Source organism: Crocuta crocuta, unplaced genomic scaffold (genome assembly GCF_008692635.1).
Source record: "Crocuta crocuta isolate KB4526 unplaced genomic scaffold, BGI_CrCroc_1.0 scaffold388, whole genome shotgun sequence".
Classification (NCBI taxonomy): Eukaryota; Metazoa; Chordata; class Mammalia; order Carnivora; family Hyaenidae; genus Crocuta; species Crocuta crocuta.
In genome coordinates this window covers 947,823-972,715 of record NW_027528867.1, presented here as the reverse complement: position 1 = coordinate 972,715, position 24,893 = coordinate 947,823, and the positions used below count along the sequence as shown (strand labels likewise).

At 49.8% G+C, this 24,893-nt stretch overlaps 2 protein-coding genes across 2 annotated transcripts in view; one reads left to right on the top strand and one right to left on the bottom strand.

The window, feature by feature from the left end:
* Positions 1 to 3,497, top strand: part of LOC144225171 (uncharacterized) — a 48,359-nt gene extending 44,862 nt beyond the window's left edge. The window contains exon 7 of the transcript XR_013333222.1: positions 2,966 to 3,497. The gene's annotated coding sequence lies outside the window, so the exon portion shown is untranslated. The remainder of the gene's footprint in view (positions 1 to 2,965) is intronic.
* The window catches only part of CALB2 (calbindin 2), a 28,036-nt gene extending 22,777 nt beyond the window's left edge, over positions 1 to 5,259 (bottom strand). Inside the window, exon 1 of the mRNA XM_077756340.1 lies at positions 5,115 to 5,259. Within this exon, the coding sequence (XP_077612466.1) occupies positions 5,115 to 5,208 (94 nt within the window). The 5' untranslated portion in view covers positions 5,209 to 5,259. The remainder of the gene's footprint in view (positions 1 to 5,114) is intronic.
* Positions 5,260 to 24,893: the final 19,634 nt, after the last annotated feature.

The window sequence follows — 24,893 nt, the reverse complement described above, 5'->3', positions numbered from 1 at the left end:
TGGGCGAGAGAGGAGGGAGGACAGTAGAGAGCCAGGGAGGAGTGGGGGAGGGCCGAGGCCAGAGGCCCCAGATGGGCCTGGCTGGGCAAAGGAGGGAATGGGTACGATTGGCCCAGAGAGCCATCAGGGGACAGGCCCTGTTTTCAAAGAGCCTCACGTCTGCTCTAGTAATTCGGGCTCCCCAGGTGTGAGAAGGGATTTCCCGGGGGGGGGTCTTCTCAGCCCTGGAAACCTCCCTCGGGGGCTCAGCTAGTGCAACCACGGGAGCCTAGAGGGGAATAAATAGGGCGAGCGGGCAGGGACCCAGGCTCCCTGGGCTGGTGGCTGCCCCGGTGAGGCGGGCTCAACTGTCTTGTTTGTGAAACTGTGTCCCAAGGCTGCCTCCCTGGGGAGCCCCAGCTCCTCACAGACACAGGGTCTCCCTGGCTGGTGCAATCACCCCCTGAGGCAGGCTGAGGGGCCAGGGCACACACAGAGGCCTCCAGCGCAGGGCCACCCAGCACGCTGTGGACACTCCATAGGGGGTTTAGGGGCAAAGCAGAGCAGGGGACTGATTCCTAGGGCTTACCCTGCATAGGACAGGAGGCCACTCCCAAAGAACCCCACATCTTGCCATCACGAACCCCAAGTCCGTGCCCTGCTCTCCCAGGTGAGACACACGGACCTGACAGATATGCTTATCAGGGGCTCAGCTAGTGCAACCACAGGAGTCTAGAGGGGAATAAACAGGGCGAGCGGGCAGGGGACCCTAGCTCCCTGGGCTGGTGGCTGCCCTGGGCAAGCCTCCCTCAGACAACTCTGGCCTCGGCCTCCTGCACAAGACCCCTCTGACTTTTTTGTGCCAAGCAGTGACCGTTTTTATGAGTCCTATAGTCACCTTACGAATAGCACAGTTCTATGGTATTGCAAGTGTTGTAGTGTTTGTGTAAATAATATATACCGGATATTCTGTAACCTTGTTTGGGAAAGAAAGTATCTTTTTTCACTGGTCCAAGAGCCTTCATTTAGTATCTCAGTGCAAGCTGCCCAGGCCTCTCTTTCCACCTGGGAGAGGCCCTATGGCTTAGCTCCCTGCAGGGTCACAAACTTAGCAGTGACCCACACTCTGGCAGAGCCTGAGTGTTCATGGTGCGTGGGTTTTAGGGATGTTTCTGTTACTGCCATAGGGTGTAGGAGGGCAGAGTGGGGAAGACAGGGCAGGGCCTTCCTCTTCCTAATTTTCAAGGGTCTCCAGGCCCACACAAATAGGGAACACGGCTTCCTCCCTGCAAGAGGCTTAGAGACCCCCCCCCCACCACCACCGCCCCATGTCACCAGGGCCATCTGGGGGCAGACGAATGCCCAGAAGAGTCTGGGCAGATTCCCACACCTGGAGATAAGTAACATTTTATTTACATCTGAACAGGAGAAGCACGAGCTCTTATACAATTTTCAAACACTACAGAAATGAACTTAGTAAAAGCAAATGCCTTTTAATTTGATCTCAGTCACTCTGAGAAGAGAGAACCATCGTTCTCTATTCTCTGTTATATTCTGTCAAGTATCTTACAGCATATTTGCCTCATGAACAAGGAAAATGGGGTCATACTATAATAGCCCTGCTCTCATTTAAAAACATCTTAATAGTACATCTTGGGGATTTTCCCACGTCAGTACAAAAGCCCCACCTCACTCTGCTTAGTTGTATAATATTCTGCTCTAGAGACTGACACAATTTGTTTTTCTCCTCCCTAATGAAGCACATTCCCCCTCAAATTTTCAGTATTCCAAAGAACTTGGTAAGATACTCTTTCTCATATAACTTTTTGCATGTGTATGAGTATATCTATGTCAGATTGATTTCTGGGGTGAGTGGGAATAAACAGTGGCCAGGGTCCCTACTTGGATCTGGAATGTCTGCTGGCCTCTGGGAGAGAACCCATCTAATCCCTATGATCTCTGTTGCTTCTAAAGGCTAAGGTGTTTCCCTTTAAGGCCACACCTTGACTCTCCATGGACATTCCCACTGGCTGTCAGCAGAACAGGAGCCTGGTGGCCCATCTGATCAGAACCACATGGGCCAGGGTGAGCTCTGAGCTGTGAGGATGTTCCTGACAAAGAAGTGACCAGGTCACAACAGGGCAGTGGACTCAGATATATAGGGCCATGGAAGGGTCACTCAGAGCATGGAGGTGGCATGTGAGCCATATGATGTGCTTGGCCACTGTCTTCCCTATGTCTGCCTTTGAGAGATGACATCTAAATCCCACCCCTAAATGCATGAACTTGGGTGACTGAGGAGGAAGGGTCCAGGGATGGTATAGGATTCCTGGTCCCCCCGCCCCTCACTTTGCTGTGTGATCTTGTACAAAGAACTTTGCCTCTCTGAGTCCCAATTTCTCTCTCTTCAAACACCCACTCCTACTTTCCGCTACCATGAGACCAACGATGACTTTGAAAAGAATCTAACTCTGAGAGCAAAGTCACCAGGATGACTCTTCTTCCCGGTTAGGAATGGGCTGAGTTAGGGTCAGAGCCCCTTACCCCATCTCCACTCTCTTTGGCATCCAGCTTCTCCTAGGGTCTCCTTGTCTTTGTTTCTTGGGGGTCCGGGAGGAGTGGGGCGGTGGCTCCCTCCCCCTGGTGGCTGTGCCTAACTGGGCTCCAGGGACCTGCCAGAGTTCTTTAAGTCTGTGAGTGGCAGGGGGACTCTGTATCAGGAAGAAACGCCAAGATGAAAATAGAAGCCAGAGTTAGTAAGGGGGGCCCAGATATAGCAGGGAGCACCTCAGGGGAGGGTGGGGGGCTCCCCAGTGGCCTTTGGGTATGCGGAACGGGTAGGATAAGGAAGGTATGGAGCGAGGCAGTCCACAGCCTAATTCTGGGTACTTTAGTGGAATGCCAACTTGGCTGTATCCTCATTTTCCTAAAGCACCTCTGAACCATCTCTGGCATTTTAAGCCATTTTGTCTTCTTTTTCTGTTAGGTATGTGGCGGCTCCTTGGGACTTTCCTGAGGCTGTGGCCAGAGAGGGCAATGGGGTGCCTGGCAGACAAGGAACTGAGAAGCAAGCATTTAGCTCCCCTTTTCACATCGGAGCAGGAGGGAGCCAGAGGCACAATGGCTTTGGAGGCCTCTAAAGACTGTCATGTCCAGTGCTAGCTTAGCTATGCTGCAGCCAAGACAAGGACCCCTTTCTGAGACTAAAGGAACTGCCAATCACCTCCAAGCCTGGGGGTGGTGGAGGCTCTTCTATAGGCAACTTGTAACTATCGTCATGGAAAAATCCCTCTTCCATCCCAAACACATGTCCAAAAAGTAGGGAATAAACACTGGCCGGGAACCAGCTCCATTACTACCTTGCTATCCAGCCTCAGAGGACTCACCCCTTGTGTCTGGTTCCTCATCTGCACAATGAGAACCACAACCTGCCCAGCACCTCACAGTGTGGGACTCAAGAAGGTGTGATTATATATTGAACAGTATAAGGTCTCAGATAAATGTAAGGATTCGCATGATTATTGACAGTGTTTTTGGTTATCCCCCTGAGGCCGGGCGGGGGTGGGGGGAGTAGATCTACGGAGTCCTCTGTTTATTATAGCTGACTCATCTGGCAGGAGGCAGGTGGTGTAACCTTGGCCACTTGGTAACTTTCCTTGCATCAAGAAAGTCTCTGGTGCAGATTAACTGGCAGAAACATCCTTAGGGAAGGTGCACGTCATCTGGAATGCTAAGAGGCTGCACCTTACAGCCCCTTTTCACCAAAGGAGTTTTCTGGCACACCCTGGGGATTGGAAGTACACCCCTCCTTAGCCCCATTTTACAGATTTAACAGTCTGCCCACCTCCTTCAGGAATTCACAGGCAGATCACTGTCCTAACCTGGGTATTGCTCGCCCAGTCCTCTGCTTGGCTCCCTACCCAGCTTTCTCAGTTTGCTCCAAGGGAACAGAACTTTATTAATGAGAGTCCTTGGATATTAACCCTTGCCTCTTCAAGCACTCTGGGCAGAGGACCTCTGTTTTGCCATTTTCATGCCCTGAGGAGGTGAGGAAAGGAGGAGGGAAGAATTAAGTGAACCACGGACTGATCCTCCCTCTGGTTCCCATCCCCCTCGCTGTCAATCCCGGGATAAACACCCTGAGCCACCACCCTGCCAGTGGTCTGAGATGCCAGAACGTTTTGGATGCCCACCCCAGCCAGGACCTCAGAGGAGGGAATCAGATCACTTAATTTTTTTTGGAGTGGTGGAGAAAACATCTCTAGTGATATCAAAAGCTCCCGAAGTGGGGGGTGGGTGGGGTGGGGCTCACTTTCCACCTGAGTCAGATCATTCATAGACTCTTGGAATGCCAGCACTGGGAGCCACCTCCAAAGGTCATTCAGTCCAGCCCTTGATTTCTGGGTATATCGATGTCTCGTTTGCATTTAAGAATGTGCCTCCCCCCACCCAGAGATGGTGCCACCCAAAGTACCCAGGATTATCACCATGAGGGAATATGTCAGGTTTGTACCTCAACCCTGCCCCCACCACACCCATTGCTGCTGCGTATGGGACTGATCTGCCCCCCGGCCGAAGCCCACGGGATGTTCCGGGCCCCGGGCCCCGATGTCACTTTCCACTCCCGCTCCCAATCAGTCTGGGGAGGCCAGGGGTTTCCCTTCAGTATCCCCCAGCTCACCCCAGCTTCCAGGACAGTGACGGGGGCTAACCTGGTATTAAACAAAAGGGGAACCTCAAGAAAGAAATAAGTGGGCTTTTGAGACCTGTGGCTGCAGCCGCTGAAGGCAGACCATTACCTTGAAGAGAAAGGAGGGGAAGATAAGATGGCAGGGGGAATCAAGGGGAGCCTTGCTGGCCCAGGCCTCCTCTCTGGGAAAGCTCCAACTTGCCCAGAATGAGGCTGCAAAAGCTAGTGGGCTCTCTGCCGTCTGTGTCAGGGAAGAAAACTTGCTGACAGTTGTCACCAGGGCAGCCAGGTGTTTCCCAAACTCCAGACCCTGACCTCAGCAGGTTTTGCGGCCCAAACCCCCCCTGGGACATACGTACACCTGCCCGCATCAGCGAAGTCCCCTTCCCCTCCACCGGAGACTCCCTGGGGGCGAATGGGCACAGAAGTTGAGAGATCTACTGACCGTCTGCGTCAAAGTGCTTCCAGATTTCCAGGAACTGGGACGCCGTCAGCTCGGCCAGGTGCAGGTAAGGGGGCTGCTGCTGCGGGCTAGCCATGGCGAGCCGCTCGGAGACCTCAGGCGCACAGCGCTGTCCCTGCGCCCGGCTCCGCTCCCGCACTCGGCCAGGTCCTGCGCGCCACGCTGCCTTTATATACAGTCCGGAGGCTGCGCCCGCGCCTGGCCGCCAGCAGGGGGCGCGCGCGCTCAGAGAATCAGCCTGGGTCTCGGCCGGGCGGCGGCGGCGCGCACGCGGACGCTGAAACCGCACGCCGCCAGGCCAGGGAAGCAGGGGCCATTTGGCGCACGGAGCGGGGAGACGCTGCTCTTGCCTCTCTCTGACCTCCTTGAGTACAGCTACCAGGTATTGTTACTAGCAGTAGCAATAGTGATAACGGTAGTAACAGCAACACCACTAGTAGTAATAATAACGTAAGCTTGACAAACAGGGTTTGCACTTTGCGGTTCACTGTGTGTCGATCATGCCTGTCCTGGTCTGACCCTTCCACAGCAGGAACAACAGGGACCACTTTTTTGATGAGGGGACTTGAGACTTCAAATGATTACATGACTTGTTCAGCAAAGAGGGAGCCGAGCTAGAATTTGAACCCAGCTCTTTAACCTACTCTCATGATCCCTAAATGGGGCCCATACTTGGGGAGAAGCGAATTCTCAAGGCTTTGGAGGTAAGGGGGGAGGGGTCAGGGACACCCAGGGAAGATCCAGATGAAGTGGAGGAGGGGCTTCCACTGTCCCCTGAGGTCTTGTTTGCTGCCCTCCCCCTCCCCCATCCCCCTCGTGCCCTGGTTACCTGCTTCACCCTGGACAGGCTCCAGGGGCTTAAAAAAATTTTTTTTTTAATGTTTTATTTATTTTTGAGAGAGAGAGAGCGCGCGCGCGTGAGCAGGGGAGGGTTAGNCCCCCTCCCCCATCCCCCTCGTGCCCTGGTTACCTGCTTCACCCTGGACAGGCTCCAGGGGCTTAAAAAAATTTTTTTTAAATGTTTTATTTATTTTTGAGAGAGAGAGCGCGCGCGTGAGCAGGGGAGGGTTAGAGAGAGAGGGAGGCACAGAATCTGAAACAGGCTCTAAGCTCTGAGCTGTCAGCACAGAGCCCGACTCGGGGCTCCAGCCCACAAACCGTGAGATCATGACCTGAGCTGAAGTCGGACGCTTTAAGTGACTGAGCCATCCAGGCGCTCCATTAGGCAATTGTTAAAGGAGTGGCAGAACTACCTCCTGGAACCGGGTCTTAACAACACCCACCTAAGGACATCATGGGAATTTGCCGAGGCCAGTGAGCAGAGAATATCCAATGCTGACCTAGGAATGTTCTGTGCTGGTCTCAGAGAAAACCGAAGCAACTGCTGAGGGCAGAGTCCTGAGGACAGAAGACAGGACTTCCCAAGCTGGGCCCTGGGCTCCTTCCCCACTCTCTCCAGTAGCCTGGGTCCCGGAGCCTCCAGGCCTGTGCACCCATTACCCCTGGAGCAGCTGCTAGTCCCTGTTTCTCCCCTCTCCTGCTGAGCGACTGAGAAACGGATTGATGCTCATTAACACATGCTAATGAGTGTGAGCTGAACTGCCTTCCAAAGGGAGAAGGAAAGGGAAGGAGGTAAGTAAGTGAGAATCAAAAGGAGGTCGCTGAGGCAGAGAAGCCAGGAGGAGACAGAGGGGGAAGCTTGTCCCTTGGAGGGAGGGACAAGCCTAGAGCGAGGCTAAAGGAGAAATACAGAGTGAAGGTTCCCAAACCACTTGATTTTGCTCAGAGCAAATCTGTTCAGAGTTCTGGCAAGAACAGACTGGGAGAGAGGAATCCTAAAAAGCCAGCTTTTGAGGACTGTACGCATTCCCCTTGCCTTTGTGCCACAGGAGAGTACTGAGCTGAGAAATTCACCAAAGCCCCTGGGTCTCTTTTGTACTGGCTCTGGGAGGCAGGATAGCTCAGTGGTTAAGAGCAGACACTCTAGAATCTGGGTGCCCAGGTTTTGAACCCTAGAATAAGCTGCATAACCTATCTGGTTCTCAAATTTTCTCTTCTGCAAAATGGGAATGTGAGTATTTAGTTCTTAGAATTGTTCTGAGATTCAAATGACTTGGTGTTCCCACTGCCCTTCATGGAGCCAGAATCAGCTGTGATTAGCTTGGCAAGATATTCCTTGGCCAGCAGCCCTGTCCTGGGGTGGTGAACGGCTCCTGAACGGCTCCCAGAGGGAGGCCAAGGGGGAAGGCTAAACAGCAGCTCTTCACCACAGTGCTGCACAGCCCCATAGGGTCCAGGCTCAGCTCCTTCCAGCTCTGTTACTGTCACTTGGGCGCCTCCCCTTTCCCAGACGTGTGGGGTCAGAGAGCCCATCCCTGGTTCTCTAAAGACCAAAGCCAGCACCTCCTTGTTGCTTTGATTTTCCTGATGCGGAAGAGAGAGTGGAGCTCCAGCTTTGTACTTTCCAGAGCGGCTGAGATGGGGGTTGGGTGTGAGGGGGAGATGTTGGCTTGGCTGGGGGAGGTCCTGGGTGTGTCCTTAGTGTGGCCCCGGTGACCTCCAGCTCTGCATTGGGACAGCTTGCATCATTCATTTTAGATGCACGGTTGGAGTCTTTCTGAGAGGTCTGTTCCTGGGCCCATCGCAGACAGAGAGGGCTGCAAAACCCAAGCAAGTCCCTTTGTCCTTTGTCCCCAGCCAAGTACTGCAGGAGCGGTCATGTATAGGACTTATAAGCTCTGCTCCGGGTCAGAAAGCTGCAGGTTCAAAACCTACTTTGAGGGCCTTGAGCAGGCCATTTGACTTCTTTGAACCTTAGGAAAATAGAGGTAATAAAGGTGATACTAGTCACTCAAAGTCAGTGTAAAGACCAAAATAATGTAGTCAAGACATTAGTTAGCAAGAATCCTGGTGGTGCTTAATTAAAAGGTAGTTATTATATTCACACAGGTATCAGGAGGAATTTTTCTTGTTGTTCTGAAAAGGGACTAAGTACCTCACTTGTAAAGTTACTCCACAGAATCCAGGCATCTCCTGTCTTCTGGACTCATTAAGCCTGTCCTTTACTTCCACCTAAGGCCACGGGCTATTCGAAGAGAAGGCTATGGGGTGGGGAGCCTATGGGGGGAGATTTAGCCTTTAGAGGAGCAGCATTTGTGGCTCCTCTAAAGCCAGGTATTTTTTGGGGGGTCTTCAGAAGACCTCTCCAGGTCATGGGGGGACATCTGCATGTAAGAGGACCCTGGCAAGGCCAGATGGTCCTGGAGCAGAATTCTGGAACCTGGGCCCCATGTGAAGACAGAAGTGGTGCCATTTCTGACTCAGGGTTGTCTGAAGCCCTGCACTGTCTTGTCCTGTGCCTAGAAGGATTGCATCCCATTCCTGTTTTGTGTAGCTTTTAGAGGTTGCTGTGCCTCCTGAGAAAGGTGCACAGAGTTTAAGGAAGGAGCAGAAGGCATATACTTGCCGGTCAGTCCTTAATAGGAAAAGCTGCATTCCGCTGTGCTGGACCCTCTGACTCCCCAGACACCAGCAGCAGTAGCTGCTCCAGTGCACGGGGACCAGAGAGGTGAGAAGAGCTCCTCCCCTGCTTCTCTGGGGAAGGAGATGTCCCAGAACACCCTTCCTCACCATGGTATGCTTAGCCCAGGTGGGGCCAAGACCCTCATCCAGTCTGCAGTGGGGCAGATGGGAAGCTTTGACTCAGAGAAAAGACTGGAGTCTTAGGCTAGACTGGACCAAATTTATGTAACTGAACTTGAGCAGAAAACCATGAACTCACAACAGGAAATTGCTAAGGGATGGGGAGAGAGATTCGAGGAGCGTATTTGAAAGAAATGATGATGCTTATATCTCAATGAATTGAGAGTCTTGTAATTCATTTTAGATGTCTGAGGTTTTACTACTTTAGGTACTTTTGTAGAGGGCTTTGGTGTGTCTTGCTTGGACCTTGCAACTAGCCTTGCAGATGTGCAGCGCTAGAATTAGGCCCATTTTACAGATAAGGAAACCAGAGCTCGGAGAGATTAACACCCAACCAAGATCCAGTGGGGGTGGGATCCTGAAAAGCTCTGGCTCCTTCAGTTTCCTGTTTCCAGGGTATATGGATTCTTTGGAGACCAGGTGTCAAGCCCCTGGGTAGTGTGTGCAATGTGCTTCCTTGATCCTGACCACAGGGTGCCTCCCTGCAGCAAGGAGTGATGCCGTGTGCACTGTTTCCAGGGTTCAAGGTGATGGCTGGCTCCTCCCTTCTCCAGCAGGGGAAAATCTGGTAACATTCTCCCTTTTGCACCCCCAGCCCACCAGCTGCGCCCTGAATACTGCAAGCTAACGCCAGGGATTGGCTGGAGGACTTGCCCGACTTGCCCTCTGCTCAGACCCTGGAATCACCTTCCGAAGGGAGCGAGGCCTGCTGACTGAGAGGTGGTGAGATGCTGGGGAACAGATGACAGCTTCGCAGCCAGCACCCACTGGGCCCAGGTAATTGGCTGAGCTCCTCAGAGCACCTGGTGTTAGTTTGGAGACCATCAAAGAGAAAACCACAAGCTTGATCCGGTTCCTCCCTCTGCCTGGAAATATTTCTTCCAGATATTGCTTCTTTGGTCTTTATAATGGTCAGGCCTGGCTACCTGGGTGCCGGAAAGCTGGCCTTGCCTCCCAGAAAGGAGGATAAAAGGGATGCAAGAGCCCAGCAGTTTCCATGGAAACGGATCAGGTGGAGGAGAATAGAGTCCAGAGGAACCCAGAGGTGGGAGCAGGACTTTTGAGTAAACTCAGTCTGAAGCCTGCGAATCTATGGGTAAAATATTTTCCTCCGAGGAGGGTATTTGGGTCACCAGAATGGCAACAGGATGTGGAATAAAAAGAGCTGGGGGCTCTCGAGTGACACCCTCCCTCAACTGGCAGGATATGGTGGCTGAGAGCTCAGGCTCCAGAATCCCATAGGTCCCTTCCAGCTTTTTTGTTTGTTTGGTTCTGCTGCTCATCAACAGTTCTGCCAAGTGATGGCTGTGTGACCCTGGTCAAGGTGTCTACCCTCTCTGAGCTTTCATTTTCTCATTGGTAAAACGAGGATAATTCTAGTAACTTACTTCTATAGCTTTTGTGAGTGTTAAACATAGTAGGTAACACATGTAAAGGGTGATGTAGGGCCTGGGACACGATAAGCATTCAGATGTTATTATAGATGAGAAAACAGAAGGCAGTTGGGAAGTCTAATCCAATCAGTGTAGCGATCCTCCTGGCCAAAGTGATTGGTTCAGGGATAGGCAATGAGAGATTGTATCTCAGAATGTGAAGGAGCTACGGAAAGGATACCGTCTCCACTTGCAGATGTTTTGGTGTGAAGCTGTGAAGTCTGGAATTGTAACCATCTTGATACCATGAGTGAAGAGTCTAGAGTCGCCTAAGATGGGGAAGGGCACAGAGTGGAGACTGGGGATGAAGCCCGTATTGCAAAAGGGCAGGGCAGAGATTGGGTAAGAAATTGGGTTGATGTGATCTTGGGGTCCAGGAGTGAACAGCCAAGAAAGAATTCTTGAGGCATTTTCAGTACAAAAAAGATGGTTTTATTAAAGCACGGCGACAGGAACTATGTGCAGAAAGAGTTGCACAGGGATTGTGAGGAGTGACTGATTATATACGTTTTAGTTAGTGGGGTTTAGGGGGAGCATAAGTCTCTAAGGAATTTGGAGCAAGGCTTCCAGGATCTTAAGGGGCTGCTGTTAAGATAAGGTTCATGAGACCCTTCAGATGTACATCAGTGGGCCATATGTTTGAAGGATGATTGTTAACATATATCTTGGGGGTGGCAGACATAAAGGAAATTTCCATAGGGGCTTTTAAAGAAGACTTACAGGATCCTGGAGGTTGGGCTAATGTCAAGCTACCGTTGCTTTTTCCCTCTAGCGAAGTATTCGCATTAAGGCAGTTGAATTCCTGGAGGAAGGTCACTTTGCTTGCCTCAAGTGGCTGTCTTTGGGTTGCAAGTTGTAAGGAGATTTCTATTTATTTATTTATTTTTTACATTCCTCTTGCCTTTGTTCTCCACATCAGGGTCCCATGTGACATCATTTGGGCTGTTGGATCAGGCTGAGCCTGAAGCATCTTTGGACTTCCTCAGTTACGTGAATCGATATACTCCCATTAATGTTTCAGCCCACTTGTGTTGAATTTTGAATTTTGTTTCATTTGCAACCAAAACGTTCTAACTCCTCATCTAAGAAGAGGGCAATTGTTCTAACAGAAGCTGAACTTGGGAAAACTTTAAGCACCAAGGCTCTTCTTTTTCTTGTTTCCTTAGGTAGCAGGGCCACTCTTTCGTAGATTCTGTCTCCATTTGGACAGTTCCTCCATTTTCTCTTCCACACCAAGCATCTTCACAATCTTGCCTCCTCTTTGCCTGTCATAGCCACCCAAGTGTGAATTTGTCCTCAAGAGTCATAGCTACCATTTCTCCTGATAGCCCGTCTGTTTCCCTATGTCAGATTCTCAAGAGAAGAATGTGTTTGGTCTAGCTCATCTTTTTAGTCGGCCTGTTCAGATCATAGGTTGCTGTCCTGCTGTTCAGTTGGGATAGGAAGTGAGGACAGGACAGGGAGGGGGATGTTTCTCTTAGAGGTGGGGGCATGGTGGCATTGATTAATATTGGATGCTCAAGGTGGAAAACTCAAACAGGCACTGGGACATGTTTCACTTGAGTGAAAAACACTCTGACCAGTGAATCCAAATGTAAAACAAAGAGCAGGATGGGTGAGGAGAGGGGTGTCATCTAGAACAGGGGTTGGCAACGTTTTTGTTTTTTGCAAATGTTTTTTTAAGGCCATATAGTAAATTCTGGGGGGGTTTGCAGGCCACAGGGTCTCTGTCTCCACTGCTCAGCTCTGCCACTATGGCACGAAAGCAGCCACAGACAATATGCAAACAAATGAACGTGACTCTGTTTCAATAAAACTTTATTTACAAAAACATGTGGTAAGCTGGATTTGGCCTATGGGACATAGTTTACTGCCCCCTGATCTAGTAGAATGAGTTCTTGGCTCTCTCTGACCTCTCCAAGCCTCAGTCTCTTCTTCTATGAAATAGGGACCCTGATAGAACCCATGCAGAAGGACTGTCATAACGTGTCAGTAAAATAATGTATGTAAATTACTTAGCACAGTGTCTGGCACAGAGTGACAGATATTGGGTGCTTTTATTCTCTTTATCATTGGGTGGGATCTCAGAATAACTGGATTGTGGATCCACCAATTTGCTCTGTGAATCTGGAAGAGTCCCTTCATAGTCTCTGAGCTGAGCTAGGAGCTGGTAGTCCCTCTTTCCAGAAGTTGGAATGGGATTACTAAAGAAAGGGTTGGAGGAGCTGGAGAAAGGCAGTAACTCAGGCTAGGAGGGCAAAGGGAAATAATAGCTGCAGATGAATCCAAATTTGCATGCCCTGTGGCCTCCATGTGAGGCTGCCTTGGCCTCTGCTCAGGGACCTGGCGGAGAGCCCTGGGCTCAATTTGCAAACAAACCTACTCTGTTTCCTGCCAGCATGGGACTTCCTGATGGCCAGGAATTTGGAACCTTTCACCAAGGCTGGGAAAAGGGTCCCCGAAGGAGGAGTGTCCTACTTCCAGGATTTCCCAGGATGCAGCAGAAATGGTGGAATGAAATGCTCAAAGATAGGGGCTGCCTTGCATTTATTAATGGATTCATTTAAAATTTAATTCATTTGTGCCATCAAAAAAAGATTGAGTAACCATCTGCTTTGTTCCAGGCACTGTCTTAGTCCCTGGGGATTCAATGATGAGCAAAATAGAAACGGTCCCTTTCCTCAGGAGTTTCAAGTCAAGGTGGGGAGGCAGACATTGATCAAACCACACAGTTGAACACGGAAGTGCAAACTGAGCGTGTAACAGAAGTCCTTCAAATATCTGGCATTTATGGGAAATCCGTCCTGAAACTGAATTAGGTGAAGGGAGGTAGGGAGCATTCCTGGAACTTAAACCCCACTGCACAAAGGCTAGAGGGGTTCTGTGGTGGAGCAACTGTAAGAAGGTCAGTGGGACTGGAGCATGAAGTGGGCGGGGTGTATGGTGGGGTGACACTGGAGAGGTAGGCCTTGGCCAGGGTCCGTCTCCCAAAGTGAGGGGCACCTCCCTTCCGCCAAGAGCAACCCCCTAGAGAAGGATACAGGTGTGACAAGTCAGTGGCTGACCCCTGCAGCAGCTGCCAGGTGGGAACCCTGGCCAGGGAGGGGGATGGGGGCCGCCCAGCAGTAGCGGCTGCAGATAGGGCCAGGTGCAGCTGCGCAGTCCAGGCAGGGAGAGACAAGTCCAGCCCTTCTGGGGTGGCCCGTGGGGAGGACTCAGTGTTTCTCCAAGTGACCTTCACCCTCCACCAGTTATCTGGTAATCCCTCCCTCACACTCAGATACTGTTCTGGAAACAGAAGCAAGGAAGAGATGGAAAAGACAACATTTATAAAAAAAGAAACCAAATCTTCCCAAAGTGCCCTTCAAGAGAAACAGCATGGTTGTGCCATAAATGGGCAATTGTAGAGTGTGTTCCTCCGTTCCTGTCCCTGCCTCTTAGCGGGGTGGGGGCACTGGAAGATGATTGCATCAATTATGGGAAACAAAGAAACTGCATATCTTTGTGCATCTGTCCGTGTGCTCTGTGACCCTGCTGCACACATTTCTTTGTCATCCCCGCTGGAATGGAAGCAGGGACCCATCTGTTTTGTTCAACTAGCTCTCATATGGACTCTGTCATTGTTGAATGAATGAACGAATGGCAGCAGCGTGGAAGAGGATGTTTCTGTGTATAGAATCAGGGCCCTCTGGAGCCTCTAGAAATGACCCCAGGCACTGATCTGGCCAGCTCATCTCCGGGCCATCAGGTGCCAGCCCTTTTGGGTTGCCCCCGGGAGGGCAGCTGCTCGCCCTGCTGGGGGCTGCGGTACCGGCTGGTGGGGAGGAGCTGCCTGGCTCTCAGCCTCTCCCCTCATTCACGAATCCCCAGGCCTGGCTCATGGCTCTTTCCCTGCCCTGCCTTCCTGATCACGTCACTGGGAATCCCCTCAGAAGCAGGCCATAGGATGGGGCTGGGGGATGGGGGGAGCAGGTCTAGGCCGGAAGAGGCCAGGGTGGGATACTTCCTGGAATCTTCAGCTCCAACTGCGATTGCCGATGGTCTGATAGAAGAGCCAGAAGCTCAGGTCAAGCCCGGCCCAGCCAGTGCTGGAGGGTGACAAAGGAGGAGAGGAAGACAGGTCCAGAAGGAAGAGAGGAAGACAGGGAGAAGGGTAGAAAAGGGAAGAGAATGTGTTTTTCCACGAGTTGCCAAGCCAGTTAGTAAGGTCTGGGCCTCCAGAGTCACCTGCTTATAGTGGATGCCAGTGGTGCCCTGCCAACATCCTTCTAACAATGTGACAGCAGTCCCCTGCTGCTTTGAGTGTTGACTGCTAGGGCTTGAAGCCACACCATTCTCTGGAGAATTGCCACTTTGTCCAGAGATGCTCTCCACAGCCCCACATGGGACAACCCGTAGCCAATAACTGACACCTACAGAGCATCGTGGCCTGGCCACTTACCTCAAGATGCAAGAACCCTGTGGTACCGTTCATACTCCAGAACCCCCTGTGGGATCAGGCCGAGGCCAGACTTAGCTGAACCTGCACCTTTTTCCTCTGCCCCATCCCTCTCCCCTGATCCTTCTAGATTTCTCCTTGGCCCCCTCCCTCAATAGCTCACTTGCACAAGAATCCCTGTCTCAGGCTCTGCTTTCAGATCAGACATAAGACCTAGTCTCAGACTAAAATCTCGCTTGCCGCTTGCCAGGAAGCCTAGCTCTGCAGTCTAGGACCCCGGGTTCTGATGGTATCTAGAAGCGTGTGTGTTTTCACACAAGGGCAAGGTGGCTTCCAGTATCCCAGCATGGCAGCGGTTCTAACACAGTGGTCCAGAACCACCACTTATCAGCTGTTTGAACTTGGACCTATTTTCTTAGAGTTTCTATTTCTGCAACTGAGGAATTGGGATCATAATACAGTCTCACAGGGTGGCTGCAAGATAGAGCCAGGGGAGCCAGTGACCATGAACCTGGCTTGGAGTCACACAGACCCACCCAGCTGTGTGACCTTGAGTGTGTTGTTAGCTTTTCTAGTCTCTGTTTTCTCACCCATAAGATGAGACCTATGGATAGGTTCCTGAGGGCACTATTACGTACATGTATAGCACTGGATACAAAGCCTGGCCCACCAGCAGACGCAAGCCGTAGAAAGTTGCTATGGTATCTGCACAGACTAAGTACTCAGTACGAAGGGAGTGTTGTTTTCATTAATGAGTATATGTCTAAAGTTAGTTGGTAATAATGATAATAAATACCTTTGGTAATTTGGGAGGAGTGCCTAAAAGGTGGTCCAGAAGTGTGGCAGATGGGACCCTTGTGGTCTGGTGCATGGGCTGGGGAGGGGTAGGCAGACGAAAACCATCCTGACTTGCTTCTCAGTCAACCAGCATCGGCCTGAGGCCACTGTTCTGCAGCAGCCTGCTGCCGTTGGCTTGCCTGAATGCCAGCCCATTTGTCACCCTGTCATCTCCTCCACACTTGAAAGCAAATCCCCGGGGATCATGAGCAAAGCACGCAGAACAAGGAGCTGCTTTTTTCTCTAGGGCTGGAGCAGGGGAAGTAAGGATGGCGAATAGCAGAGAGTGACCAAGGGCTTATCCTTGGTTTGATGGGAAAGGTGCAAGTTCCGCCCTTCGTGAGGAGCAGGGGTCAGTGAAGTGTGGCTCTCGGGAGCATCCAGCCACCTCCTGTGTCTGCATGGCCTACAAGCTAAGGATGGAGTTTCCGTTTGTAAATGGTTGGGAACAGAGAGGAGAAAAATAATGTGTTAATGAAAATTACGTGAAATTCATGTTTCATTGTCCACAGTAGTCTTACAAAGACACAGCCTGGCTGTCTGTGGCTGTTTTCATACTACAATGGCAGAATTGAGTGATTCCAGCATAGACCCTATGGCTTGCAAAGCCAAAAAGTTTGCTTTCTGGCCCTTTCCAGAAAAAGTTTTCCAGCCCCTGACTTAGAGCATCAGGGTGACCAAGAAAGGTCTGAAAGTAAGAAAAGCAGAAAGCAAGTTGCTTCTCCCCTGATTACATTTGTTTTTCCTCTGCTATTTCATCTCTCTTCAGTAACATTTCCCTTCCAGTGCTTGGTACTTTCTTAACGCCTGTCTAATGCAGAGGGAAGAATCTGATTAATAAACTCACATTAAGGTGTTGGTGACTTAATGTATTGCACCTTCCTTCTCCTAGCAGATAGGACTAAAGGCATAGATCTTTGACTGGTGGAATTTTAGGAACTGTGGACCGTGTGTGTGTGTGTGTGTGTGTGTGTGTGTGTGTAAGTGCATGAGAGAGACAGAAAGGGAGAGAGATTTATAGTCACCAAGGGTGGAAACTGCAGAGTCCTGGACCAAAGGAAATGAACAAGTAGATTCTTTGGGAATGAGCCACCTAAGAATGAGCAGAATGAGCTCACCTTAGTGGCTCTTGGAACCTCAGAGAACAGGTTAGAGAAGGTGCCACCTCTTCTAATGTGAGTTCTAAACCTGGCTCCTTTGATGGCCAGAGGCCCTGGGAGGACATGAAATCTGTGAACAAGTCAGGACAATGAGGGTATCACCTCTCACTCCCAAGGCTCTGCCCAGGATAGCTGATTTTATGCCTTTGTTGACCTGGACACTTGCTCTGTGGGCCTTTGGTGTGCCTTTGTCCTTCTCTTCTTGCTGCCTGGATCCAAAGGTCAGTCACAGCTGGGGAATGGGCCCTGCTCAGCGTGGCCACTGCTGCTTGGCCATCCCATAGACTGTGGCCTCGGACCCCCCTGACTGCAACTCTCATTGGCTGACACGCTGCAGTGGGGTTCTACTCCAGCCTCCCCGCCCTGGTGTCCGTTCTCCAAGCTGCCCTCCCTACTGGAACCGAGGTGAGCTTTCTGAGATGCCAGCTGTTATGGGCTGGATTGTGCCCCCCACCAAATTCATATGTTGAAGCCCTAACTCCCAGTACCTCAGGCAGGACTGTGTTTGGGGACAGTCCCTTTAAAGAGGCCATTAAGTTTAGAATGAGGCTGTTAGGATGAGTTTTAGTCCAATCTGGTGTGCTGAGAAGAGGAAATGTGGGCACACGGAGAGACACCGGGGGTGAGAGGGTGACTACCCGCAAGCTGAAGAGAGGCGTCAGGGTGAAGCCAAGTCTGCTGACACTTTGATGTTGGACTTCCAGCCTCTGGAGTGTGCGAAAATAAATTTCTGTTGTTGAAGCATGCGGCTTATGCCAGCCCTAGAAAACATACACTGGGTTAACTCCCTGTCTAAAATCTTTGACTCTCCATCACCTTAGATCTGCATTTGGTGTGACTCCTCTGCACCTTGGCCTCATCTCCCATCACCCCTTGCTCTCTGACTTCATCCACCCACCCCAGACCCCTTGCAGTCTCCAGACTTGTTCCCCAGCGCCAAGCTTTTGCATATGCTGTGTCCTTTGTTGGAAAGTTCTTTCCCTAAACTGGCAACTCCCATCCTCCCTCAAGAGTCCTTCCCAGTGCATGTCTTCCTCTTCTGACTTCCCTAAGGGGAATGCCAGCGAGGGCTCTGGTGGATGTTACACACTGGATTCCCCAATGACCAGCCCAGTTGCTCCTGAGGACAGAGCCTGTGCCTCACTGATTCGTGCGGCCCTGGCACTCAGCACACAGCCAGACGTGTGATATGTGTGCTTCTCTTGCTGGGTGCCTTGTCTGAGGCCAGTGCTGGGCTGAGACTTCATCTGTATCATCTCATTTCCCTCCCCGCTGTAAGGTGGGCATCATGCATTTTCCACCTCCTAATTCTGCCGCAAGTACTATTATAATGTACCTAAAGTGCTTGGCACAATGACATGGGCATGTGGCAGCTCCTGTCACCTCCCTTCTTCAGGGACTGCCTGAGCCACTTTACCTGCAAGGTGACCAGAAGTGCTCATAGGGGGCCAGGCAGAGGCTGAGACTTTAGATGTCACCTCCACCCCCTTATTGGTTCCTCCTGGCAGCATTTCCTTGATAAATCACTTGCCCCAAATCCTCTCCTCGTCTCAAGTTCTGCTTCTGGGAGAGTCTGATGTAAGATGGGATTGGCAAACTTTTCCTGCAAAGGGCCAGATAATAAACATTTAATAAATATTTTAGGCTTTGTGGGCCATATAGTCTCTGTTGTAATGACTCAGCTCTGCCACTGTAGCAGGAAAGCAGCCCTGGACAATATGTGAATGAATATGCATGGCTGTGTTCCAATAACACTTTATTTGCAGAAAAAGGAGGTGGGCCGGATGTAGTCTGGGGGCATTTTTTGCTGCCCTTTGGCTAGAGACAACAGCCCTAGAAGTTTGGTGCTCTGTCCCATCCTCGTTCTTACAGATGAGGAAACTGAGGTACAGAGAAGTTAAGCAGCCTGCTCAAGGCACATGCAGGTGTGTGGCAGGGCCTGTAGACTGGTTCTGAAGCCTCTATGCTAAACTGGCCCCTGCAACAGAGGTCCAGTAAGGGAATGGCTCCAGGTGCCTTCCAGGGAGGTGAGAAAAAAGGGGCGGCAGGGGAGAAGGTTCCGGTTGGCTTAACTCCCCTCCACTTCCAGTAGGAAGACTGGCAAGTGTGTGCCTGGGGTGGGGTTGTGGGGATGCATCTCCCTGAAAGTTCTAGGTGATTTCCACTAAATTTTCAATCAGTCCATTTGCCTTCCTAAGGTGCTGGGTGGACTTAGGACTCCTGGAATCCTTAGTGAAATCTATGTGTTGGAAAGATTTTAAAAATAGCACCAAGCCCTTTGACAAGATGAGGGCTAATTACCCTGATGCTCCGGCACCCCGGCCGATGTGCTGCCGCAGCGTAGGCTTGGAGCCCTCCCCGCCACCCTGAATCGTGAAGTCTTTGTGGAGAAATGAGGTGAGGCTACTGGTATGCCCTGAATTTTCTGCCTCAGGCCAGGGAGCTGCTTCATTCTAAGGGTCTCCAGCCTGAATGGGATTCTAGCAAGGATGCTGCAGAACCCGCTTTCTGCCCGGCTTCAGGGATAGAGTGAGGCAAGAGAGCCCAGGTCCGGCCCACCCAGGGGCTCACCAACCCAGGAAGTGCAAAAATCATTTATATTCATTGTAGTAAATGCTGCTAAACACCCAACGATCTCACATTCTGGGAGAGTGATTTATTAACATTTTGGTTTAATGCCTTCCAGTCTTTGGTCTATGCCTATATTTATATATTAATTATTTATTACAAAAATGGGTTCCTACTGTGTGTATGGCTTAGTGTCAGTGACATATTGAGACCATCCTTCCGTGCTGTTGTATCCTTTTCTACGATGTCGTTTGAAATGGCCATGTGTGATACACTCTTTGCGTGCATGAAACATAGCGTCTTTACTTCATATTATTAGGGTAAAGGTACCATTTCCAATCATTTTACTGTTTTAAAGAAAGTAGCTAAGTCTTTGTTCGAGTCCTTGATTTTTAGGTGTGGAATCAGTGAAGCTTGGGGTAATCTTTGGGGAGACTGGAATCTTATTGATCTGTTATAAATTATCTACAGCTTCTTGATAATATACTCTTTTTTTTTTAATGTTTATTTATTTTTGAGAGAGAGCAAGCCAGCAAGGGGTGGAGAGAGGGAGACGGAGAATCCCAAGCAGGCTCTGCGCTGTCAGCACAGAGTCCAGTGTGAGACTGGAATTTTCAAACTGTGTGATCATGACCTGAGCTGAAATCGAGAGTCCAATGCTTAACAGACTGAGCCCCTGAGGCGCCCCATTGACAAGACATTCTAAGGGAGCAATTAAGGCACATATTCTAAAGCTTGAGCAGCTGGGTTTGAATCCCAGCTCTGTCTAAAAAAGGGTTTGGGGGGCACCTGGGTGGCTCAGTTGGTTAAGCGTCCGACTTTGGCTCAGGTCAGATCTCATAGTTCATGGGTTCGAGCCCCGCATCAGGCTCTGTGCTGACAGCTCAGAGCCTGGAGCCTGTTTCAGATTCTGTGTCTTCCTCTCTCTCTGCCCCTCCCCCGCTCATGCTCGGTCTCTCTCTGTCTCAAAAATAAATAAACTATAAAAAAAAATACAAAATAAAATAAAAAAGGGTTTGGGACCCTGAGTGTATCACTTAACCTCAGTTTATCTGTAATGTTGGAAAAACAATAATGTCCAACTCTGTCATGCTGCTGGGATAATGATCTGAGTCCCTGCCGCTGCTCTGGTAGGGTTCCCTCCTGCTTTTGCCCTTGGTCCTGCTTCCCCAGCCCCACCGGGGAACACAGGGCCTTTGCACTTAACTGTCCTTTCAGTATGATACATTCTTTCTCCACATTTCCACATGGTTCACTTCCTTACTTCCCTCTGGTCTTAACTCATTAAGTCCCTTCCTGACTATCATTCTCTGGGTTCTTTTTTTCTTAGACCACCATGACCTCCTGATGTATAACATGTCTGTTTCCTTTTGTCTATTTCTCCCTGTCCAGAGATAAGTTCCTTGAGGGTGGGGAGTTTGTTATTTTTGTTCATGGCTAAGTCCCCAGGTTCTAAATTATATTGCCTGTTGTATAGAAGGTGCTCGAACATGATTTTTGGCGTGGGTGAATTTTGCATGAGAAGCACTGAGCATGGTACCAAACCCAGGCTGGTGCACAATAAATTGTTATTCACTCACTAGAAGAGCGGAATGGAATGGCTGGGTGGTTGAAATTGTATTTTCTGCCAGCAGTGGTGGCACTGAGGGGACAAGAGGGGAGAGTAGGGAGGTGTGTCCTATTTGACAGCTCCTCTAGCTCTTGGTTGAATGGGAGTTGGGGCTGGGGTGACTACAGTGCCCCCTATTTCCCCTCTCAGCTCCCTTCTAAGGGACATTGCCCTTCTTGCCCCAAACACAGGGCCTCCTCTCAACAAATCTATCTTTCCTTGGGCTGTTTGATTTTTTGTTTTGTTTATTTACCTATTTTGAGAGAGAGAAAGAGAGAGGAGCAGAGAGAAAGGGAGAGAGAATCCCATGCAGGCTCTGTGCTCTCAGTCGGAGCCCCTAATGAGGGGCTCGAACTTGCAAACCCATGCAGTCATGACCTGAATGGAAACCAAGAGTTGGGTGCTTAAGCAACTTAGCCACCCAGAAGCCCCGGGCTGCTTGCTTTTGAAGGGGAACCAGGCACTGAAAACTCTTCTTTGTACAGAGCTGGCTCTCAGGTTGCATTTCCCTTCTCATTTAGTCTCCTTCTCTGCTGCAATGGCCTGGAATTGCTTGGACCGCTCTCCCCCACTCCAGCCAGGCCTTTTCTTATGCTGTGGTTCTCTCTGCAGGGAGTCCCTTTCCACCCCCTCCCCCACTGCATCCCCTCCACTGCATCCTACTAACTCTTGCCCACCCTTCAAGGGCTCAGCTCAGCTTTCACCTGAGAAGTGCCCATGACCCCCCCACCCCGGTCTGGTGCCTCCGCAGCCCCCACGTTATTTTTCTCACACTGTGTTGTAATTCCCTGTTTCTCGCTGACCTCTCCGACGAAATGGCCCAGGTAAACACAGGGACTCTGCAACACTCAATGTTTATTCTCAGTGCCTTGCCTGGCAGAGAAGGTGCTCGATATTATTGAGTGAATGAATTAATAATGATGAAATAGGCAGAATATAAGTGTCAGGGTGGGGCGGGGGTCTTCTGGGTGGGACACCTGCTCACAATCATGTGGTGAATTTTGCCAGGGGGCCTGGAGTCACAGGGTCTGCCTCAGGTCAGCCACTTCCACTTTTTTTTCTTTTTTTTTTTTTTTTTTTGGAGAAAGCATCTTTATGTGTCTGGGGGAGTGACATTCTCTGCTTGGTGTCCCAGTCCTGTCAGATTCAAATGCTTCAGCCAGTTTCTATAAATGTGAACATTTCAATCAGGCAGCAGCTGCCATGGTAACTGGCTGAATCTTAGAACTTGGGGACCGGGAACAGACCAGCGACCAGGTAGCGCTTAGGAGGCTCTTTGTGCTGGTGTGTGGAAGCTCACCAAAGAGAGCTGACTGCCCACGTGCCCCTCAGTACCACCACTCAGTGCTTCCTTCTGTCTGGGGAGGGATCTCTAGGGGCTTTACTGGCCATATGTGTAGTGTCTTCCGTGGATCCTCGTGGATCCCAGGTTGCTGGGGTCAGGGGAGGCAGGCTGAAATTTTTCTTGGTACACTGAGGTGATAAGACTGGGGAGGGACATAGTAAAGCAAGGAGAGGAAGGTCATGCTCACCTTTAATATTCTCTTCGAGTCAGACTTGCAAGTAGTAATCCAGGCTCATGGGCACCTCCTCTTCCTGGAACTTTCTCAAGTGGTAGGACAATGTTTTTGAAACATTAACTAATATTGTTTCTCCCACAGCATTTTTTCTTCTCATTCAGACTATACTTCTGTGGTCAGTATTTAGCAGCACATACAGCTGCACATATGCATACAGCTGTTTAGGTTGTGCACTGTTTAAATCCATCCAGCCTGTGTGCGTGATGCTCCCTGAATTATGTAGTGTGGAAGCCCTGAGAAGGGAGTTAACACAAGAAAAGGGAGATGCTTCATGGATTTTGCATTCAGAAGCCTTGGCCTTGCGGGAATGAAATGAACTGTAAGTATAGATAAAAGGAGAGAATGTTGCATAACCAAGAACAAAGTTTTCTTCAGCCCCAGTCTAAATAAAGAAGGATTCCTGGAAGTATCACGGGGTGGGGGTGTGGGTGTGGGGGGTCCTGGTTAATTGAGAAGGGGACCTGAACTCTGCAACCTGGGCCAAGTCCTGGTCAGGGCAGGGGGAGTGGCAAAAACCTTGTCAGTTTGCCGAATCCAAGACTCACAGAGACTTGTGCCCCATTTCCCAGGTGGGGCCCCAGAAAAGAAAGGGCTGCAGACAGGGCCTCCAGGGGTGAAGAACAGCAGGATCATTTCAGTGTCCAGGGCATCAGATCCAGCCCGGGAGCTGCTGAACATGAGTGATCCCATGGCCAGGATGGGCCATGACTGAACAGCCTTCTGTGTGGATCACGGGTCAGGGAGGATGTGGTGGTGGCTGAATCAGGAGGCCCCAGTGGATGGAGATTGCAAGGATCACATCTCCCTCTTTCCCCCCAACCCCTCAGTAGTCCTGGGAACCTAGGTGCAATGGGATTGTGTGTGGGGTGTCTTTAATTTGGCCTAGACTTAGTGTCTGCTTTCTGGTGGGATGGGAGGTGAGAATGGAGAGGTGGCATTAAAGACAGATAAGGTACTGTTTCTTGCAGTCAGTCCTGAGTCTTGGATTATTCCCACGACACATTGCTCTGATAGTCTCAAAAGAGTCTGACTCTCCATCATGGTTTCTATAGTGGTTACCCACCAGGCCTGCTTCTTAGCCTCACCTGGGGAGCTTGTAAAACCACACACATGTGGCCTTCCACTAAGAGAATCAGAATATTTCAGGTGGGGCCAGCCCGTGTACTCAGGTGGCTAGATCAGTGCCTAAAAATTAGCCAGTGATACCCTTTCTTGGCTGAATTTACTGTGTGGTTTGGAGAAGCTTCCTTTTTTTTTTTATCTGCTTCTTTATTTATAAAAAAATGACCCAATTCCCTGTTTGTGAGTGACTCCAAAAACTTAGAAATTTTCAGACAGATCTTAAAAGAATAGCAGTGTTAGTCATTAAGAAACGTTCACTGGGGGCACCTCGGTGGCTCAGTTAAGCGTCTGGCTTCGGCTTAGTTCATGATCTACATAGTCCATGGGTTTGAGCCCCGCGTCGGGCTCTGTGCTGACAGCTCAGAGCCTGGAGCCTGCTTTGGATTCTGTGTCTCTCTCTCTCTCTGCCCCTCCCCTGCTCACTCTCTGTCTCTCAAAATAAAGACATTAAAAAAAAAAAAGAAACATTCCATGATTATTGTTTAAAAAGGGAGTCTTTGTCACTTAGAAATTCATTCTTTAATATTAACAGATAAAATGATAATAATAAAAGTAGGTAGTTATAGGAGCAGAGGGAACAGGTGAAGGGGACAGGGACCAAAACTGAACTGAGCAAGATGTACATTTGCTATAGATTTGACTTTGGAACAGTGTAAATGTTTCTGTGATTACAAAACAGAGTTAACTCAAAAATGGAAATAACAGTCTTCGAACAAGGGAAGAAACACAAACCATGTGATCCTAATTGTGCGTCTGGTTGGAGGCACACAAAGAAAAATGATTTCATACAACTTTTAAAACATATTATTTTAACTGTACATACTTAGTAGAATATATCCTGAGGGCAAAAGAACTGAAAAATAGATCTTAAAGTGCTTTCAGTAAAAATGTCATTACAAATAATATTTATATTATTCAAATATTATTCAAAACAATTTCACACACATATAGTAAAATAAATCAAATAAGTAATGACATTATTAGAAACTAAGATTTTCAACACAAGAGAAGAGATACAAACATAAAATTAAGGGCTTCAGGAAAACTTCTGTAATTTAAAATTTGAATTCTAAATATCATGTTAAGTGTGTGATATACTTTCTTTTTGGAAACACACACACACATTTGTATTTCCTACATCTGTGAACCCTAAAAGCCTAGACCAATGACCACCCACTCAATAGCAGTGAGAAGCACAGTGCCCAGTTCATGGTCTCCCAAACCATTCCCCCCTCGAAGGGGGATATTTCATCAAAAGGCGGCATATAGGGGCGCCTAAGTGGCTCAGTCAGTTAAGTGTCTGACTTTGGCT